Source organism: Hyla sarda, chromosome 2, assembly GCF_029499605.1.
Source record: "Hyla sarda isolate aHylSar1 chromosome 2, aHylSar1.hap1, whole genome shotgun sequence".
Classification (NCBI taxonomy): domain Eukaryota; kingdom Metazoa; phylum Chordata; class Amphibia; order Anura; family Hylidae; genus Hyla; species Hyla sarda.
The window spans coordinates 373,954,358-373,971,028 of NC_079190.1; the positions used below are offsets into that span (position 1 = coordinate 373,954,358).

The 16,671-nt window shown below is 40.0% G+C and overlaps 1 protein-coding gene across 2 annotated transcripts in view; it reads right to left on the bottom strand.

The window, feature by feature from the left end:
• Nucleotides 1-16,671, bottom strand: part of WSCD1 (WSC domain containing 1) — a 249,912-nt gene that overhangs the window by 145,342 nt on the left and 87,899 nt on the right. For both annotated transcript variants that reach the window (XM_056558435.1, XM_056558436.1), the window contains 2 exons: nucleotides 14,558-14,672; nucleotides 5,877-6,061 (listed from right to left, as the gene is read on the bottom strand). In XM_056558435.1, coding sequence (XP_056414410.1) covers nucleotides 5,877-6,061; nucleotides 14,558-14,672 — 300 coding nt within the window. The remainder of the gene's footprint in view (nucleotides 1-5,876; nucleotides 6,062-14,557; nucleotides 14,673-16,671) is intronic.

A 16,671-nucleotide genomic window follows, 5' to 3' on the forward strand; every position in this document is an offset into this window, starting at 1 on the left:
AGTCATCAGACCTGGAGCGAACATGCTTCGGGGGCTGATGGTAAAGGGGTGCTGCGTGAAAGATCACGGGGGTCCCAAGCGGCGGAACCCCCGCGATCAGGCATCTTATCCCCTATGCTTTGGATAGGGGATAAGATGTCTTAGCGCCGAAGTACCCCTTTAAGACTTTAACAGGAACAAAATGGTACACCACTTAGATGTACGCAAATTTTACACTTAATAGAGGACAATACACTTTTAGTGCTCTGCTCACCCTAACAAGCTGGCTACTATTAAGTTTTCAGTTGTTGTTTACACCAGTGCTGCAGCACACAGTCGATGTGTACTACACCCAAAACTGCACTTTCTTTCTCAATCTCCCTCCCTTCCCTATCAGTGCTTCTAGGCTGGATTTGGGCTTGAGGTGAATCGCTGCTGTAAAAAAGCTTTTCTGTGCAACAGACTGTTCTCTGTCCCTCTCTGCAAAAGAGCGCAGATGTTACTGGGAGGTGAATTGCTGCTGTAAAAATTATTTTCTGTGCTACACACACTGCTCTCTGTCCCTCTCTCTCTACAATAGAACGCTGATGTGACTAGGAGGTAAATCACTGCTGTAAAAATGCTTTTCTGTGCAACACACACTGCTGTCTGTCCTTCTCTCTCTGTAATAGAACACTGATGTAACTGGCCGCAATATGCTGCCGATTATATAGGGCTGTGACATCACAGGGGTGGCTGGCTGCTGATAGGCTGCATGCTTCATGTGATTCAGGATCATTCCGCCGCCCTTGTTCCCCTCTTCCCAGAGTTCCTTGCCCCATGTACTGACATGTGGATCTGCCATTTTAGATGCCCTAGAGCCTGGACCACACTAAATGGAGTTTAATGAAGCGATTCAAGCAATCGAATCGCAGCAATATTCGCATTCCTTGCGATTCAAAATTTTTCCTGAAATTTGTTAGGAATTCGGATTCATCAGATTAGATCTGCTCATCACTAACTGGGGTATATATAGTATAATTTGTCTGCAACTACTATACAAAGTGGTTATTAAGCAAACTAAAGTTTTGGTGGATTGAGGAAACAGGCAAATAATGTAATTCTTGGCAGAGCTTCCAGTTTTATATAGACTAGGCTTGTGCAATAACCTCCCAACATTTCTGACAGCCCGAACATCACTGGCTATGTGATTAAATGACAGAGGTTTGCTTTTCATTTAGAAACATTTTATATGGCACTAGAGTCATTTCCACACATATAAGAAGTCATTTACTTGCATAGCTGTCAGTGGGGAGTATGGGAAATAAATTGTCAAAAAAGTACTACAGCTTCAATCAAAGAGTGGGGAACCTCTAATCAGGTAAAGATTTATTGGAAGCAGACACATTCTGTGGAAGTCATTTATGGCCAAGGACTCAGTTATCTGGGTTTCTGCATTGAGAATTAATATAAGGAGGGCAAATTTTTATAAAATCACAACTATGATAAACACAAATTAAACTAATAATACACAAGCATTTGTAATGTTTTTTTTTTTTTTTTTTTTTTTGTCTTTTATTATGCACAATAAGTAAACATTCACAGTGCAGGAAGAAAAGAGCTTTTTACCAAGAGCTAATTGCAAAAGGTTTTTAAAGGGGTACTCTGTCACAAACATCTTATCCCCTATCCAAAGGAAGTGGGATAAGATGTTAGATTGTGGGGGTCCCCCTGCGATCTCTGTGCCAGCAGCGGCGGCGTCAAGAATGCGAAAGCTGGCAGCTAAGTCATAGCCGTCACGCCTCCTCCCACAGAAGTGAATGGAGGGCTCATGGCGGGTGCATCGTCAGTCATCGGGCATGGAACGGAGTTCACTCCGTGCGCCCAATGACTGGCTGCCACGCCCAGCGGTGGGACCCCCGCAATCTAACATCTTATCCCCTATCCTTTAGATAGGGGATAATATGTTTGTGGTGGAGTACCCCTTTAAGTTAAAGCTGTATTTACACGTTTTTAATTGCAGTCATTGAGTCATTGTATGCACAACCAGAAATGGAATTGAAAAAAAAAAAGAAGGCTCAGTGTTTCCATGATATGTCTACTCCATTTGTGATCTGTTGCTTGTCTTGTATTCCATGATTGCACTTAAAAACCTGAACAGGTGAACATACCCTAAGGAAATGTGATTAGAAGTTTGAGTTTCATGGGTACTTTTTCGTTTCAATAAATGCACAGAACTTGGTTAATGAACAGCTATTCTAAAAAAATTATAGAAAGGCATGACATTAGGTTATAGAAAGGCATGACGTTAGGTTATAGAAAGGCATGACGTTAGGTTATAGAAAGGCATGACATTGGAAAAGGCACAAAGCTGGATTTACTAAAGACCTGTCCATGCTTAGACAATTTTTCTATAAATGGTGAAAACCCAAGAATGTTGCTGTTGCTACTCTCCATAGGAAATTGTGTCCTGCTAATATCACTCCAACAGTATATCCAACATCTTCAACAGACTTAAGAACCAAAAAGACCCAGAGAGGACTGTAAAACCTAATCTGCCCACTATTTGCAAAACAGTGAACAAGAATGTTGTTCATTGTTCTTGGAGCCTCTGGTGCCCCCAAAACCCTGCAGTCTTCCTTTATTTGTCTGTGACCTCCTGGATGTTTAGCAGTGCTTCTGGTGAAATTATTTATGAACAGATGAAACATAATTGACATTTCTGGTACTCATCATCTGCTTTATTGATTGAAGGAAGCTTGAATTCTTTCCAGTTAAACATAATGCTCTCTGCTGCCCTCTCTGTCCATTTTAGATACTGTCCAGAGCAGTAGACAAGTCCCCTGAGCTAACTTCTCCTGATCTGGACAGCGTCTGACACAGACAGCAGTGGTAGCAGGAAGCATGGTGTCAGTCCGGAAAGAACTACATGGCTTCCTCTACGGCAAACCTCAGCTGATAAGTAATGGAAGACTTTAAATTTTAAACTAGATGCAATTTACAAATTTGTACAACTTTCTGCTCTCAGTTAGTTTGAAGAAAATAAAAACATTTTCTCCAGAGTATCCCATTAAGCCCTTAGGGACATAGCCCATCTTTACCTTAAAAGGAAAAAATGAAAACGTAAAAATAAAATTTGCTGAGTCCTTAAAGGGGTACTCTGCCCCTAGACATCTTATCCCCTATCCAAAGGATAGGGGATAAGATGTCAGATTGCCACGGTCCCGCTGCTGGGGAGCCCCGGGATCGCCGCTGCGGCACTGCGCTATCATTACTGCACAGAGCGAGTTCGTAATGAACGGGCGATACAGGGGACAGGGCAGTGTGACGTCATGGCTCCGCCCCTCATGACATCATGGCCCGTCCCCTTAATGCAAGTCTATGGCAGGGGGCGTGAAGACCGCCACGCCCCCTCCCATAGACTTGTATTGATGGGGGCGGACCGTGACATAACGAGGGGCGGAGCTATGATGTAACGATGCTCCGGCCCCTGTATTGCCCGTCATTACGTGCAGAGCGAACTCGCTCTGTGCAGTAATGATACCGCAGTGCCGCAGCTGTGATCCCGGGGCTCCCCAGCAGCAGGATTGCGGTGATTTGACATCATATCCCCTATCCTTTGGATAGGGGATAAGATGCCTAGGGGCAGAGTACCCCTTTAAGGCCAAAATGGGCACAGGCAATTTTATTTTTGTGCTTCCCTTTTTTTTTCCTCCTCCTCCTTTAAAATCCATAACTAATTTTTTTCCCCCTACAGACCCATATGAGGGCTTGTTTTCTCTTGCATGACCAATTGTACTTTGTAATAATATCTTTCATTTTATCATGACATGTATCACAAAAAAATATATCTATTATTTGTTAGCGGAAAATTTGCAGCTTTTGGAGGGCTTGTTTTTATGCAGGGGACTTTATGGTAAAAACGATACATTATCTTTATGTTGTAGGTCAATGAGATTAAAACAAAACCCAATTGATATAGTTTTTCTATTACCGTACTACTTTTAAAAAATGCAAACTTTTTATTTTTTTACAAAATTTGTATGCAAAAAATTGTCCTTTTCTGACTCCTATAGCTTTTTTTTTTTTTTTTTTCTGTATACAGGGATGTAATAAGGCTAAATTTTTGCTGTGATCAGTACTGTTTTGTTGGGACTTTTTGATAGCTTTTTATTATTTTTTTTCTGATATATGATGTGATAAAATATCTGTGTTTTTGGTGTTTGGTATTTTTTTATGTTTACATCTCTTTTTCTTTGAGATCATGAACTTCTTTTTTATCTTTATTTTTTTATTTTGTAAAATGGGAAACCAAGGGTGAATTTTCTTTATTTTTTATTTTACACTTTTTAGGTCCCCATAGGGGACTGCATTTACTGTATAATGATATACCTATGGCATAGCATTTCACAGTGAGATCAGCGATCCACTGATATAGCCTGGCTAAGCCCAGGCAACATCATGGGACCGAAGATCTGAAGGAGGCAGGTAAGGGGACCTTAAAGGGGTATTCCTCTGTCATTTAAGCTCAAGGAACCCCTGCGATCATGTTGCAGGGGTTCAGTGAGCTCCTGTAAGCTACCAGGAACTTTCATTTTCACTTTAGATGCTGTGATCGGCATTGAATGAAAGGTTAAATGCTGGGCAGTGGTGGGATCATCATTAGAAGTGAGTGTCTGGCGATTGATAGCAGCCAACACTCACTGTTCTGAAGCAAGCGCAGCTCCTGAGCTCACTTTTAAACTGCTTAAGGCATCAGGGCGTACAGGTATGCCCTTTGACCTTAAGTATCAGGACACAAGGGCATACCTGTATGCCAAATGTCCTGAATGGGTTCAGTGTTTCCATAGTGCCAATTGAAACAAAAGTTAATAATTGTTACAACTTCTCAGTTTCTAAAATAGATTCACTGCTGCATCTTTATTGACAGTGTTCACTTTACAACATATGGGTGGATTGATATTGTTTGGTTTGCTTGGCTGACATGTTTTGTTTATGTCTTGTCCAGTCTGTCTTATATTGGTTTTATTGATGTTCTGATTTCTGCCATGTGGTGCTATGTCTTGCCCAGCTTTTCTTATGTGGGTTTTAGAATTCTGTACTTGAGCTTTCTCTGGAGTTTTCAAGCTTCTGCCTATGGAGTTTTCTGATCCTATTGTTGCCAGATATTTTTATCAGTCTGTGTTTCTGTTGTTGTTTGTTGGTTGTTTACACACTTGTTATGCCATTCTGAAAGACTAATACTCCCTGAAAGACTATAACTCCTCTCACCCAGTGACATCTAATGGTTAGTTGCCGTTTTTCTTGCTTCTAATATTTCATGCCACTTGTATGTTTTCCTGCACGACTGCTGATTGGTGCCACTATTCTGTCCTACCATAACTCCTGGGGATCCTAATACTGGGAGACACTGTTAGGAGCCAGGAAAAGTGAATGCTATGTCATGATAATGATATGGTGTCCCATTTCCAATTGGGGCTTCTTTGGGAAGTATTAGAAAAGTCATGTGCAGAGTCCAAAAGGATTAGGGACATCAAAACTATCTTAGATCTGCTCCACATATAAAATAAGGGAACAAGTAGCCATATTTTGGAGTGGACTTTGAATACATGTTTCTAAAAACTTTTGTGACCTAGTTTATTTCAGTGCATTGTTTCTTTTCTATTTTTTTACAGAGGTGTTATGGACATCACATTAGCATTAGACGTTGCCTACAGCAAAGCATGACTCAGGACAAATGCTCATATCAGATTTTACACTTTACTTATCTGAGACTGAGAACATTTAACCTTCTTAAATGGTGCTTTTTCATGTTGTCATTAATTCAAGCTGACTCATCTGGTAAGTGTAATGCTGTGAAGTGGTTCATGGATAGGTCAGTAAGCTCTGCGTCTATTTACAGGGTCAACAGAACTTACTCTGCTTCACCGCCGTCTGTAGTTTCTCTAGCTGGAAGACTGAGAGACGGTTGACACCACCACAGATGGAACCTTTTTCTCCTTTGCACTCATTGTTACATTCTTCTTCTTTGGCTCGGTTGGGGGGCAGGTTGTTGCCACAGTAACACTCAGATCCATAGGATAAACCTGCATAAATATATGTTCTAAAAAATAGAAAAACATAAACATTTTCAATAAATATTCCATCCTCATAGAAAACAAAACAGCTAAAAGTCAATTTGAGTAATTATGAATGAATATGTGTACACAATTGTATGTGCAAGTTTCCTTTAGACATCTATATGCCGCATTAGGGCAAAAATATATAATAGTATTTTTGATGACGTATCCCCAGGATAGGCCATTAATACCTGATCAGATAGTTGCCAACAGCTGTCACCTCTCTGATCAGCTGTTTTCAAGAGTTGCAGTGCCAGTATACACACATGTGCCTGCATATCAACATATATAACAGTGCTAGAAGCAAATGACCGGAAAACCACCAGTGGGATATTAATGGCCTACCCTACGGAAAGACCATCAATAAAAAAGTCCTAAGAAGACCCCCCTCCATTAACTATCTGCTACAAAAAGCAGCTCCTTCTGTACTGCTACAGACTGGAAGGATATCATCTTCAGCGATAATTTCAGGTTCTGTTTGGCATACAATGATGGTCAGGGTCAAGTATGGAGGCCTCGTAGTGAGCGCTTTAATCCTGCCTTTACTATGAAGCGACATACTGCCAAAACAGCTGGTGTGATGATCTGGGAAGCCATCATATAAGTCAGTCACACCCAGTAGTGATAATAGGGACAGTAACTGCCCAGCAATATGTGCAGGACATCCTTGGGCCACATGTGTTGCCTCTCATGGCAGGGCCTCCAAATGCCATTTTTGAGCAGGACAATGCTCACCCACATACAGCAAGGGTTTTCCAGGAATGTATGTGCCAGATTGCAAGTGTGCAGGATTTACAGGCTCAGCTGCAACATGTGTAGGCAAATTTTCCGTAAGATGCCATATGGAACCTGCATGGCCAACCGTATCTCTAGTATCCAAGCTAGAGGCTACCAACAGGCTACTACAACCTCTTTTTAATTGTATATTTTTCCCCAATAAATGTATCCTTCCCCTTACCCTACTTTCACTTTTAGATGGGAGGGGGGTAGGAATAATGAGAGGGTTGAATGGAATGGGTTAGGTTAAGGGTTTGGGTGGGCTGTGGGTGTGTTCTGTTTAAGGGTTTTGTGCATTGTGTATTTGTAAGCTGTATTGTGGTTTGTTTATATGTTGTAACATAATAATAATTATAATAATAAAGATTTAAAAAAAATAAACGTATCCATCTAAATCAATGTAAAATTGTAATCAGTTTTTATATATTGCATTCACATATATAACTTTTTTTTAGGTGTCAACAACTCCTTCTTGGTGCATTATTATTATTAGTATTATTAATGTTAATTTTTTTCTGTTGATTATGGACGAATTTTATTCAAGATGGTGTGAACTCGGAATGTCAGAATGCTGACATAAGGAAATCGGTAAATGTAACAAAATGAAAGTTCAATGTATGTGAATGTGCTGACTAAAATAACATCCTATGCATCACAGAGGACTTGGAGACAAAGCTGAAGGTCATGCATAACATACAAATAAGAGGGGCATCGTAGATATAGTTCATATAGGGCCGCAACATGAAACAAGAATTTTCAGAGATATTTTTAATGAATGTTTGCAGTTTTTAAGAATTTATAGCAAATAGGTTAAAATAGATTATTTTTAGGTTTATTGACCATGTTTTATGTTCTCTCGTGAGCCTTCAGGGGTAATAACTGACACTTCATGTTTTGATTTCTATCTACTTAAAAAAAATGCAACATGTGCAACAGCTGGAGGCATGCTGTTTGGAAAACACTAGATTAACCTCTGGAGGTTTTTTTTTGGACAGCCCATCAAAGACAATATTGTAGCTCAATGCTTCTTCAAATAGCAAGTTTTGCATAGCTTAGAAATATACTTAAAGGGTTACTATGCCCCTAGGCATCTTATCCCCTATCGAAAAGTTAGGGGATAAGATGTCTGATTGCAGGGGTCTTGCCGATGGGATCCCCCGCAATCTCTCTTGCAGCATCCCCGTCATCTGGTGCATAGAGCGAGCTTCGCTCCATGCCTGATGACTGGCGATGCAGGGGGCGGAGGATCATGACATCACAGCCCACCCCCTAGTGATGTAACGCCCCACCTCCTTAATGCAAATCTATGGGAGGGGGCGTGGTGGCCATCCCACCCCCTCCCATAGACTTGCATTGAGGGGGTGGGGCATGATGTCATGAGGGGGCATGGCCGTGACATCAAAATCCTCTGGCTCTTGCATTGCCAGTAATCCAGCAAGGAGTAAAGTTTGCACTATGCACCAGATGACAGGGGGGATCAGGTGTGTGAAGCTTTTTTTTTCTATTAGAAGGCAACAAACCTAGTGCAATCATAGCTTTCCAGTTGAAGGCTGAGACCCTACACAGTAAGATATCCATATGTCTCTCTGCTGAATGTGTCTATAACTATATAACCTTTGTTCTTCTACTGATACTCCTCAGCCAACCCCACTTTCCATCTCTTCATTACTCTTCAGACATTGCTTCCCTTCAGGGGCATAGGAAACGGGGGGGGGGGGGGGGGGTGGATCCCCTCATGAAGAAGGGTGGGGGATCGATAGCAGTTTGATCCCCCCACCCGCGCAGGCCGCCGCCACCGCTACCGCCGTGACTATCAATAATTGTGCAATAAAGAAATACCCCCTTCTTCTGCAGGCCCCGCCGATGCCTGCGGCCTGCCGTTAGTAATTAATTTCTGTCACTTTAATGGAGTGAGGCATTCTGGGCGATAAGCTGACATGCCTGTGCGCTGCTACGTTACTACAGCGTAGCTCTACTTGCTCGCCGAAAGGAAGATGTGAAGAAGTAGTAAATCTGTGCAGCCGAGACCTGGTAAAGAGACTCCAAAAGGTAAGCTTCAGCTATTAATCTTAGAAATATGGCTGTAATTATATTTCTCACATGAATCATCACTCATCTTTCCTAGAACCAGTAAACTACTGCAAAAGAGCAGTAGTTCACTGGTTCCTCAAAAGCTTTTTTTGAGGAACAGATAAATGATAGCTCTTTTGCATATATCTGGATATGTGCAAAAGTGCTATCATTTATCTGGATGACTACAGGGACAATGGGTTTATCCAGTGCTGTCTTCTGCTTTTCTGTATACAGATTCTGTGTACAGCTGGTATCTACTTCTTTATGGTCACTGTACAGGAAGATACAGGATTGTATACAGTGGTTTTATTCAGTAACAGTATGATGCATTAGTCAGTCCCTGTGTGATGTAAAGTGTGAGTGTTCCCGATGATGCAGTATTATTTGGTCCTGTTATTGTTTATATTCTGGTATTATTGGTATTTTTAGTCTGTACATAGTGGTTTTTACTCAGTATGGCGGTATTATCCAGTCTTTGTGTGCTGGTATAATTTGTTCCTTGTATACTGATATTATTGGTAATATTGGTCTTAGTATTCAGAATTTGGTCTGTAATAGCGTGGTGGTAATTAGAGATGAGCGAACTTACAGTAAATTTGATTCGTCACAAACTTCTCGGCTCAGCAGTTGATAACTTTTCCTGCATAAATTAGTTCAGCTTTCAGGTGCTCCGGTGGGCTGGAAAAGGTGGATACAGTCCTAGGAGACTCTTTCCTAGGAATGTATCCACGTTTTCCAGCCCACCGGAGCACCTGAAGGCTGAACTAATTTACGCAGGATAAGTCATCAACTGCCGAGCCGAGAAGTTCGTGACGAATCGAATTTACTGTAAGTTCGCTCATCTCTAGTGGTAATATGTATGGTGATCTTATTCCTCCTTGTATACTGGTTTTAATGCTTAAAATTGTCCTCTTCTATTAGACTTTTACTTATGGGACTTATTGTTTGCTCCGTAGTCTGTAGTTTTATTGGTATCATTTTTGTTTTGATGGGACTTTTTGATCACTTTTAATAAACTTTTTTTCTGTTATATGAAGTGACCAGAAATCAGCAATTATGGACTTAGGTATTTTTTTATGTTTACACCATTTACCATGCAGTTTCATTAATGTTATATTTTAATAGTTCTGTCATTTCCACATGCGGCGATACCGAATATGTTTATTTTTGTTTACCCTTTTATTAGGGAAGGGATGTGATCACTGATGTCCGGCATTAGCAGTAAATTAAGAGCGTTTAGCTTGTAAGCGCACTTCATACATCCAGACTGCTACCACGGCATATATGTACACCATGTTTAGTCAAGGTGTCAATGGTGCCTACACTAACCCCTCGTCCTGACCTCACACACAGCCTACCTCCCACAGTCCTGACAGTGCCCTATCCCTTGAATTCACTGCTCCCTGAAGGTATCGGTGATGAGGAGCCTGTATTGTCATGAAAAATTGAGTGATCCTGCCCCTTTTAGTCCCTCCCCTTTTATGGTCCCGCCTTTTTTCAAAGCCACAATGCTATCCCCCAGATTTTTGGGGCTTCCTATGCCCCTGCTTCCCTTTAATGATATCTGCAGTAAATTTGGTCTGTCCTGTAAGGACTTTCACAAATACCTCCAGCTGAGAAACCTACTGTTGTTTCTTACTTGGGACTACCCTGCCTCTGCCACGGTATCAAACTTACTTTTCTCAACCCTTTTATATCACAGGGTGGCATATCTGTAGCATATTTACATTTTTAGCTCTCTACAATAGAATCCACTTTACTAATCCAGGAGCGGTGGGAGGAGGATCTGGGTGTTACACATGCGCAATGGCAGTCCATTTATTCCTTATTCCCCAAAGTTTCACATTGTGCCAATCACCTTAAATCTTCCTGCAAACTAGTGTACCTTTGGTTAGCACGCATCTATCCTCTTATGTCCTCAATGTACTGGCGCTGTAACTAAGAGACCGGTACTCAAATGCATATAAAATGGAGCTGCAGAGTTGTACAACACTTTTTAGGGATTGCATTCATACTCTACATGGTAGAATTTTGGATTACCTACCTACCTACTTCCTACCCCTTGGGGACCTATAAAGAATTGCTGTCTTACGACTAAGACAGCACCCATCACATATTACAGTGATTTTTCATACTCAGCATCACAAACGTCCATTGGAAGGTGGAAGGTGGAATTCTCATGATCTCCTTTCCATTACAAAAATCCTAGCTTCTGCAAAAATAATAACCTATGGATGGTTTTGATAGCTGCTTCTTCGTCTACTTCCCATGTTCTTGCTTGTCGATGGACCAACTGGAGACAATGGGGGACATATATCAAAGATTTTACCCCTGTATTGTGTTTAAGATTTTGCGCAAAATTTTGCGCAAGCTGTTTTTTTGCGTCTTTTTTTTGCGCACATTCTGGTGGAGCATTTCCTCCAGATGTGTAGGTTTCGGTGTACCTTGGAGGGACATATTTAGTACGCACAAATTTATTAACTGTGTACATTTCATTTACCCACAGAAATCTTGCGCAATGGCCATATTTGAAACACAAATATAAACCATCTTGGACTGCACGTAACAAGATACTCTAAATCATCGATTCCAAGGAGATTACTATGCTTCTGCCACAAGTCAGATTATCTCTGGGATACTTAAAATCTTTCCATGTCCCTTTTAAAAACAATGCAATGTTTATGGACCGCTTGTGATCCCCCTTCACCTGCAGTCTAACCCCATACACCGGGATAATACACTGGGATAATACAACGGGTTATAGTGGGGGGAAATACTTCCTGGCACAGTTCATATTTCCAATTGTGTAAAATTCAAACTCCCCGCTGTTCTTGATGAGAGCAGGAGATTGCACCTGTGTAGTGTAACCATGGTGATCGTACAGCTAAGAATATACCACTGTATGTGCAGGGAGGGAGAAGGAGGTACAGCTGTTAGGTCTATGTGTATGTGTGATTGTGTGTATGCAGCAGAGTTAAGTGTGTGCGTATGTGTATGTAGCATAGTTGAGTATGTGAGTGTGTATATGTAGCAGAGTTGAGTGTGTATGTAGCAGAGCTGAGTGTGTGAGTGTGTATATGTAGCATAGTTGAGTGTGTGAGTGTGTATATGTAGCAGAGCTGAGTGTCTAAGCGTGTGCATGTAGCAGAGCTGAGTGTGTGAATGTGTGTATGTTATAGAGCTGAGTGTGTGTGTATATGTAGCAGAGCTGAGTGTGTGAGTGTATGTATGTAGCAGAGCTGAGTTTGTGTGAGTGTGAGTGTGTATAAATGGCACAGTTGAGCGTGTATGTAGCAGAGTTGAGTGTGTGTGTGTGTGTTTATGTAGCAGAGCTGAGTGTGTGAGTTTGTGTATGTAGCAGAGCTGAGTTTGTGTATGCAGCAGAGTTGAGTGTGTGTATATGTAGCAGAGCTGAGTGTGAGTGTGAATATGTAGCAGAGTTGAGTGTGTGAGTGTATATGTAGCAGAGTTGAGTGTGTGTGTGTATGTATGTAGCAGAGCTGAATGTGGGATCAGGTGTATGTAGCAGAGTTGAGTATGTGCGTGGTCATGCCTACACATAATCACACATTCAGCTCTGCTGCACACTATTTTCTGCTACCAGGTTGCCTCTAGCTTTTGCAAAACTACAATTCCCAGCATGCCAAGTATTGCAACACTTGGAGGCATTCTGGTTGATAAACACTGATATAGAGGTGAGGGGACAAATCGTTCAGCCGAATTACATATTTTTTTAACCCAGACATTCTGGGGGAGATTCCCAAAAACTACTGTAATTTCTGTTCCAGCAATATTATTCACACCCTTTTTTTTATCCTCACATTTTCAAAAGTCTCTTTTGCTGCTTGGAAAATATGTGAAAATTCATTTTTGCGGCACCTTTTTTTTTTTGCACCAAAATATTTTTTGTTGCAGGCATATTGTTTTTTTTTTCCCGCTAAAATTGCAGAGTTTGGTGCCAAAATCTGTATTTTTTGTGCCAAAATTGGCAATTTTTGCGCCAACATTTACATCCAAGAAAAACATCTCGCGAAATATTCCATGGATACTAGTGCCCAGACAAGCGATAACTGTATACATTTCTGAGCTTAAATGTGAGTGCATGCGCAGTGATCAAGAAAAAATAAATAAAAATTATATATATATATATATATATATATATATATATATATATATATATAAAAATATATAGTAAATTTGAGTAGCCGTATTAGTCCAGTGATGCAGATGCAAATCATAAAATGTTGCAGTATCTTGTAATACCTTTTTTATTGGACTAACAGCATTTTGTAGAGACAAGCTTTTGGGATTCCTCCCTTTATCAAGTCCAAAGCAAATTTGCTTTGGACTTGATAAAGGGAGGAATCCCGAAAGCTTGTCTCTACAAAATGCTGTTAGTCCAATAAAAAAGGTATTACAAGATACTGCAACATTTTATGATTTGCATCTATCTATATATATATATATATATATATATATATATATATATATATATATATATTTATTAACTACTTACATAACACCTTCTCCCCACCCCCCTTCCACCAAAAAAAAAAAAAAAAAAAAATAAAACTACAACCATTTCTGTGATATCTACACTATGAAAAAGCTGGTGTGAATTTTTTGATGTAAACTGGACTCTCACCCCTTTGAAAATATAATGTAAAGCAGACAATATACGTGGACACGCCCACTTTTACAAAACTGACGTGAACAGTGTAAACCGCAGCACAAAGCTTTTTGAAAATGTGGTCAATACTTTTCGCGCCAAAATTAAAAAAAAGTTTTGCACAAAATTCTTTGAGAATCTCCTGCTCTGTGTACTTTATAAAGATTTATGATTTAACTATTGTGCAGAGTTTTGTTCGGCACACACTTCTGCTCCAGCACTTCTAGCTATGAGCAGTGTACCGCGGGAAAATGCCACAGCTCTGTGAAGGGTGAGGTAGAGAAGGAGTGTTCGGTAGAGCGAGGGGGGCGTTTCTATATTTGCACAAAATTTATCAAAGGAGCGCACAATTTTAGTAAATCTTGAGCAAGAGTGTAATTTAGACAAGTGGTGTAAAGGGGTAGATCTGTGTCTACAATAGACACCAAATGATACATGTCCCCCAATGTGCCCATGCACTCGTGGATACTCGTGGACTCTCATTAGGGTTTTTTTTTCTAAACTGCTCACTGTTTCTGTAGTATTGGTACACCTGGTACCTCCTTTACAGTCAGCACTTCACTCTTCTCTACCTGTACATTTCTAGGTAAACATACCATTACTTTCTGTTGCATATTTATTTACAATAGGAGTTGCGCTAACTGTTCTCTGATGGATACTTATGACTTGGTAGTATTCTTGTATCCATCCTCTATTTGGTATTTTTCAATCACTGTTTCATAAAATGATCTTTTGCAATTGTGGGGTCATTTAAAAAAAAAAAAAATATATATATATATATATATATATATATATATATATATATATATATATATAGGATATTTGAGCCCTGAAATGTTCCCTTGATAATAATAAGGTTCCATAATAATAAAATTTTCAGTTCTTTTTATCATCATAAAACTACAGTTCTTTAGTGCAGAACTGTTACATTTACTTCATACTCCAATCAGTTATACATTACCTTTCTGCACAGGCCCCCTGACAGTGACCTAAAGTCATTTTCCTCAGATCATAGAATACTGTAGCCTTCAGAGTCCTATCTTCCAAATTTTCCATGAAGCATCCAACATATGTACCTGGAAAAATGATGAAAGTTGAAATTAATAACCATGTGTCATAGTCAGCACTTGTGTACTGTGGGATAATGTCTAGATAATGATGATTAATATACTCAGCTTTGGTTCATTTGCACCTGTCCCTCACATATGTCTATGGCAATCAATAGTGTGCAATCTTATGAGAACGGATTAATCACTCATCTATCTGGAGGTGATGGTGAACTTTAAAGAAGAAAGCAAAGTCAACGTGTTTCTTCAGAATATTAACATTTATGGAATTAATACACAGTTACTTTTAAGTATTTGAGAATTATCGCGGCGTAAGGGTACAATAATGCTCTTTCCCCTCCGCTAGGGTCTTTGCGTTAATCTACACATAAAATTAAGTCACTAAGGGTAAATATTGAACAGTGATATATTGAACTGTTAGCATGCTTTGCCACTTTAAAATCCATAAGTAAAAGAAATGAATCCAGAAAATGTAAAGAAGACATGATGGCACTCACCCATTTGCTAGTTTTCATTTTTTTTTATTATAAAAAAAAAAAAAAACATCATATAAATGTTTCCCTGCATGATATATGTATCTTACTGCAACTAGCAATGACAGTAGAGGGTTTTCGGAGTGGTTACAGCTGTTTTGTACAATCAGCACTTTAGCGGTCCGTTGAAGTGCTGATTGCACGAAACAGCTGTAACCAATCCCAAAACACACTGACGTCCTACCTGGTTACATATCCTGCACTGAAATTTTTCTATGATGTTTTTCTGAATAAAAGAATGAAAACCAGCAAATGGGTGAGTGTCGTGTTTTCTTTTCAACTTTATGGATAAATTGTCACCTTGTAAAATCTCACACGAAAAAGCACCACAATATTATGCATGTTTATACCACCAATGTAAAAGCTGCATAAGAATAGTGAGGTGGATAGCAGAGGCGGCTGGTTACTTTTTTGAATATTGAAAATAAATAAATATTTGAAAGGGGTTGTACTCTGTGGATTAATTTTATACAATGATACCTCAAGTTACTATACTAATTTGAAAAATGTAAGTGAAGATTAAAGTATAACAAGTATAACAAGAAGATAACTAATACAGATAAAGCAAGTCCTTACATATAAAAGAAATAAGGAGCTGCTGGGAGCTGTAAATCACTGTCTATGTAGAGGACAGGAGCTTCTCTAACGGTCATGTACAGTACACACAGTGTCCCAAAAAAGTTACATTTTCCCTCCCTGACCTGGAGTCCAAAAGAGCCGCTAACCCTGGCAAAGGTAGATGTAGTACCTGCTTGTATTGTAGGGAGGTGCTATCAGACAGCCAGTCAGTGCATGCACTTTAGTAATACAGGTGTTTTACCAGTGACATCCCCATTCTTATTGGTCAGTTCTTCCAGCCATTTCATAGATCTGGACTGTCTGTAACATTGTATGTTTAATCTGGTTTGCAAGACACAATGGCTTTTGTATTTTGGAAATATCATAACCTGAGGCCATTGTAATCAAGGCTTCCCTTTCATCTCTGGCCAGAAATTACCTTCTAAGCATCATTCCCTTGTGTAGATATATACTACTGTAAATACTCAGTGCTGCCTCCTGAATGTACTCCCCATTTCCCCCACTGTTTGTTTGTCAGCATCAGTTCAGTGCTTGTGTACCCTTGTCCAGCGGTTTCCTTCCTTTTTGCTCACATAGCACCTTGCACAGCCAGTGGATCAGTAACTTCCTCTTCTTCCATCTATAGCAGTGTATTGTAAATCCTCCCACAGCAACCTGTCAACCTGTTCATGCCACTGCACTTTCATCAAAACTGTGTCATGGCAATGCAGTAAGGAGTAATGCATCCTGTGCCGTGAATGATAAGGCATTTAAGGGAAAGGAAGTGCCTGTCTGGCCAACAATCCAGCTTTGGTCCTGCCCCGAGAAATGGAGAGCATGAGAAATAGCTGTGCACCATGGAGAGGACTCTTAAGGGCTCAAAGGAAGTTTTTCCATGAAGTTGCTCCAGCAAAATA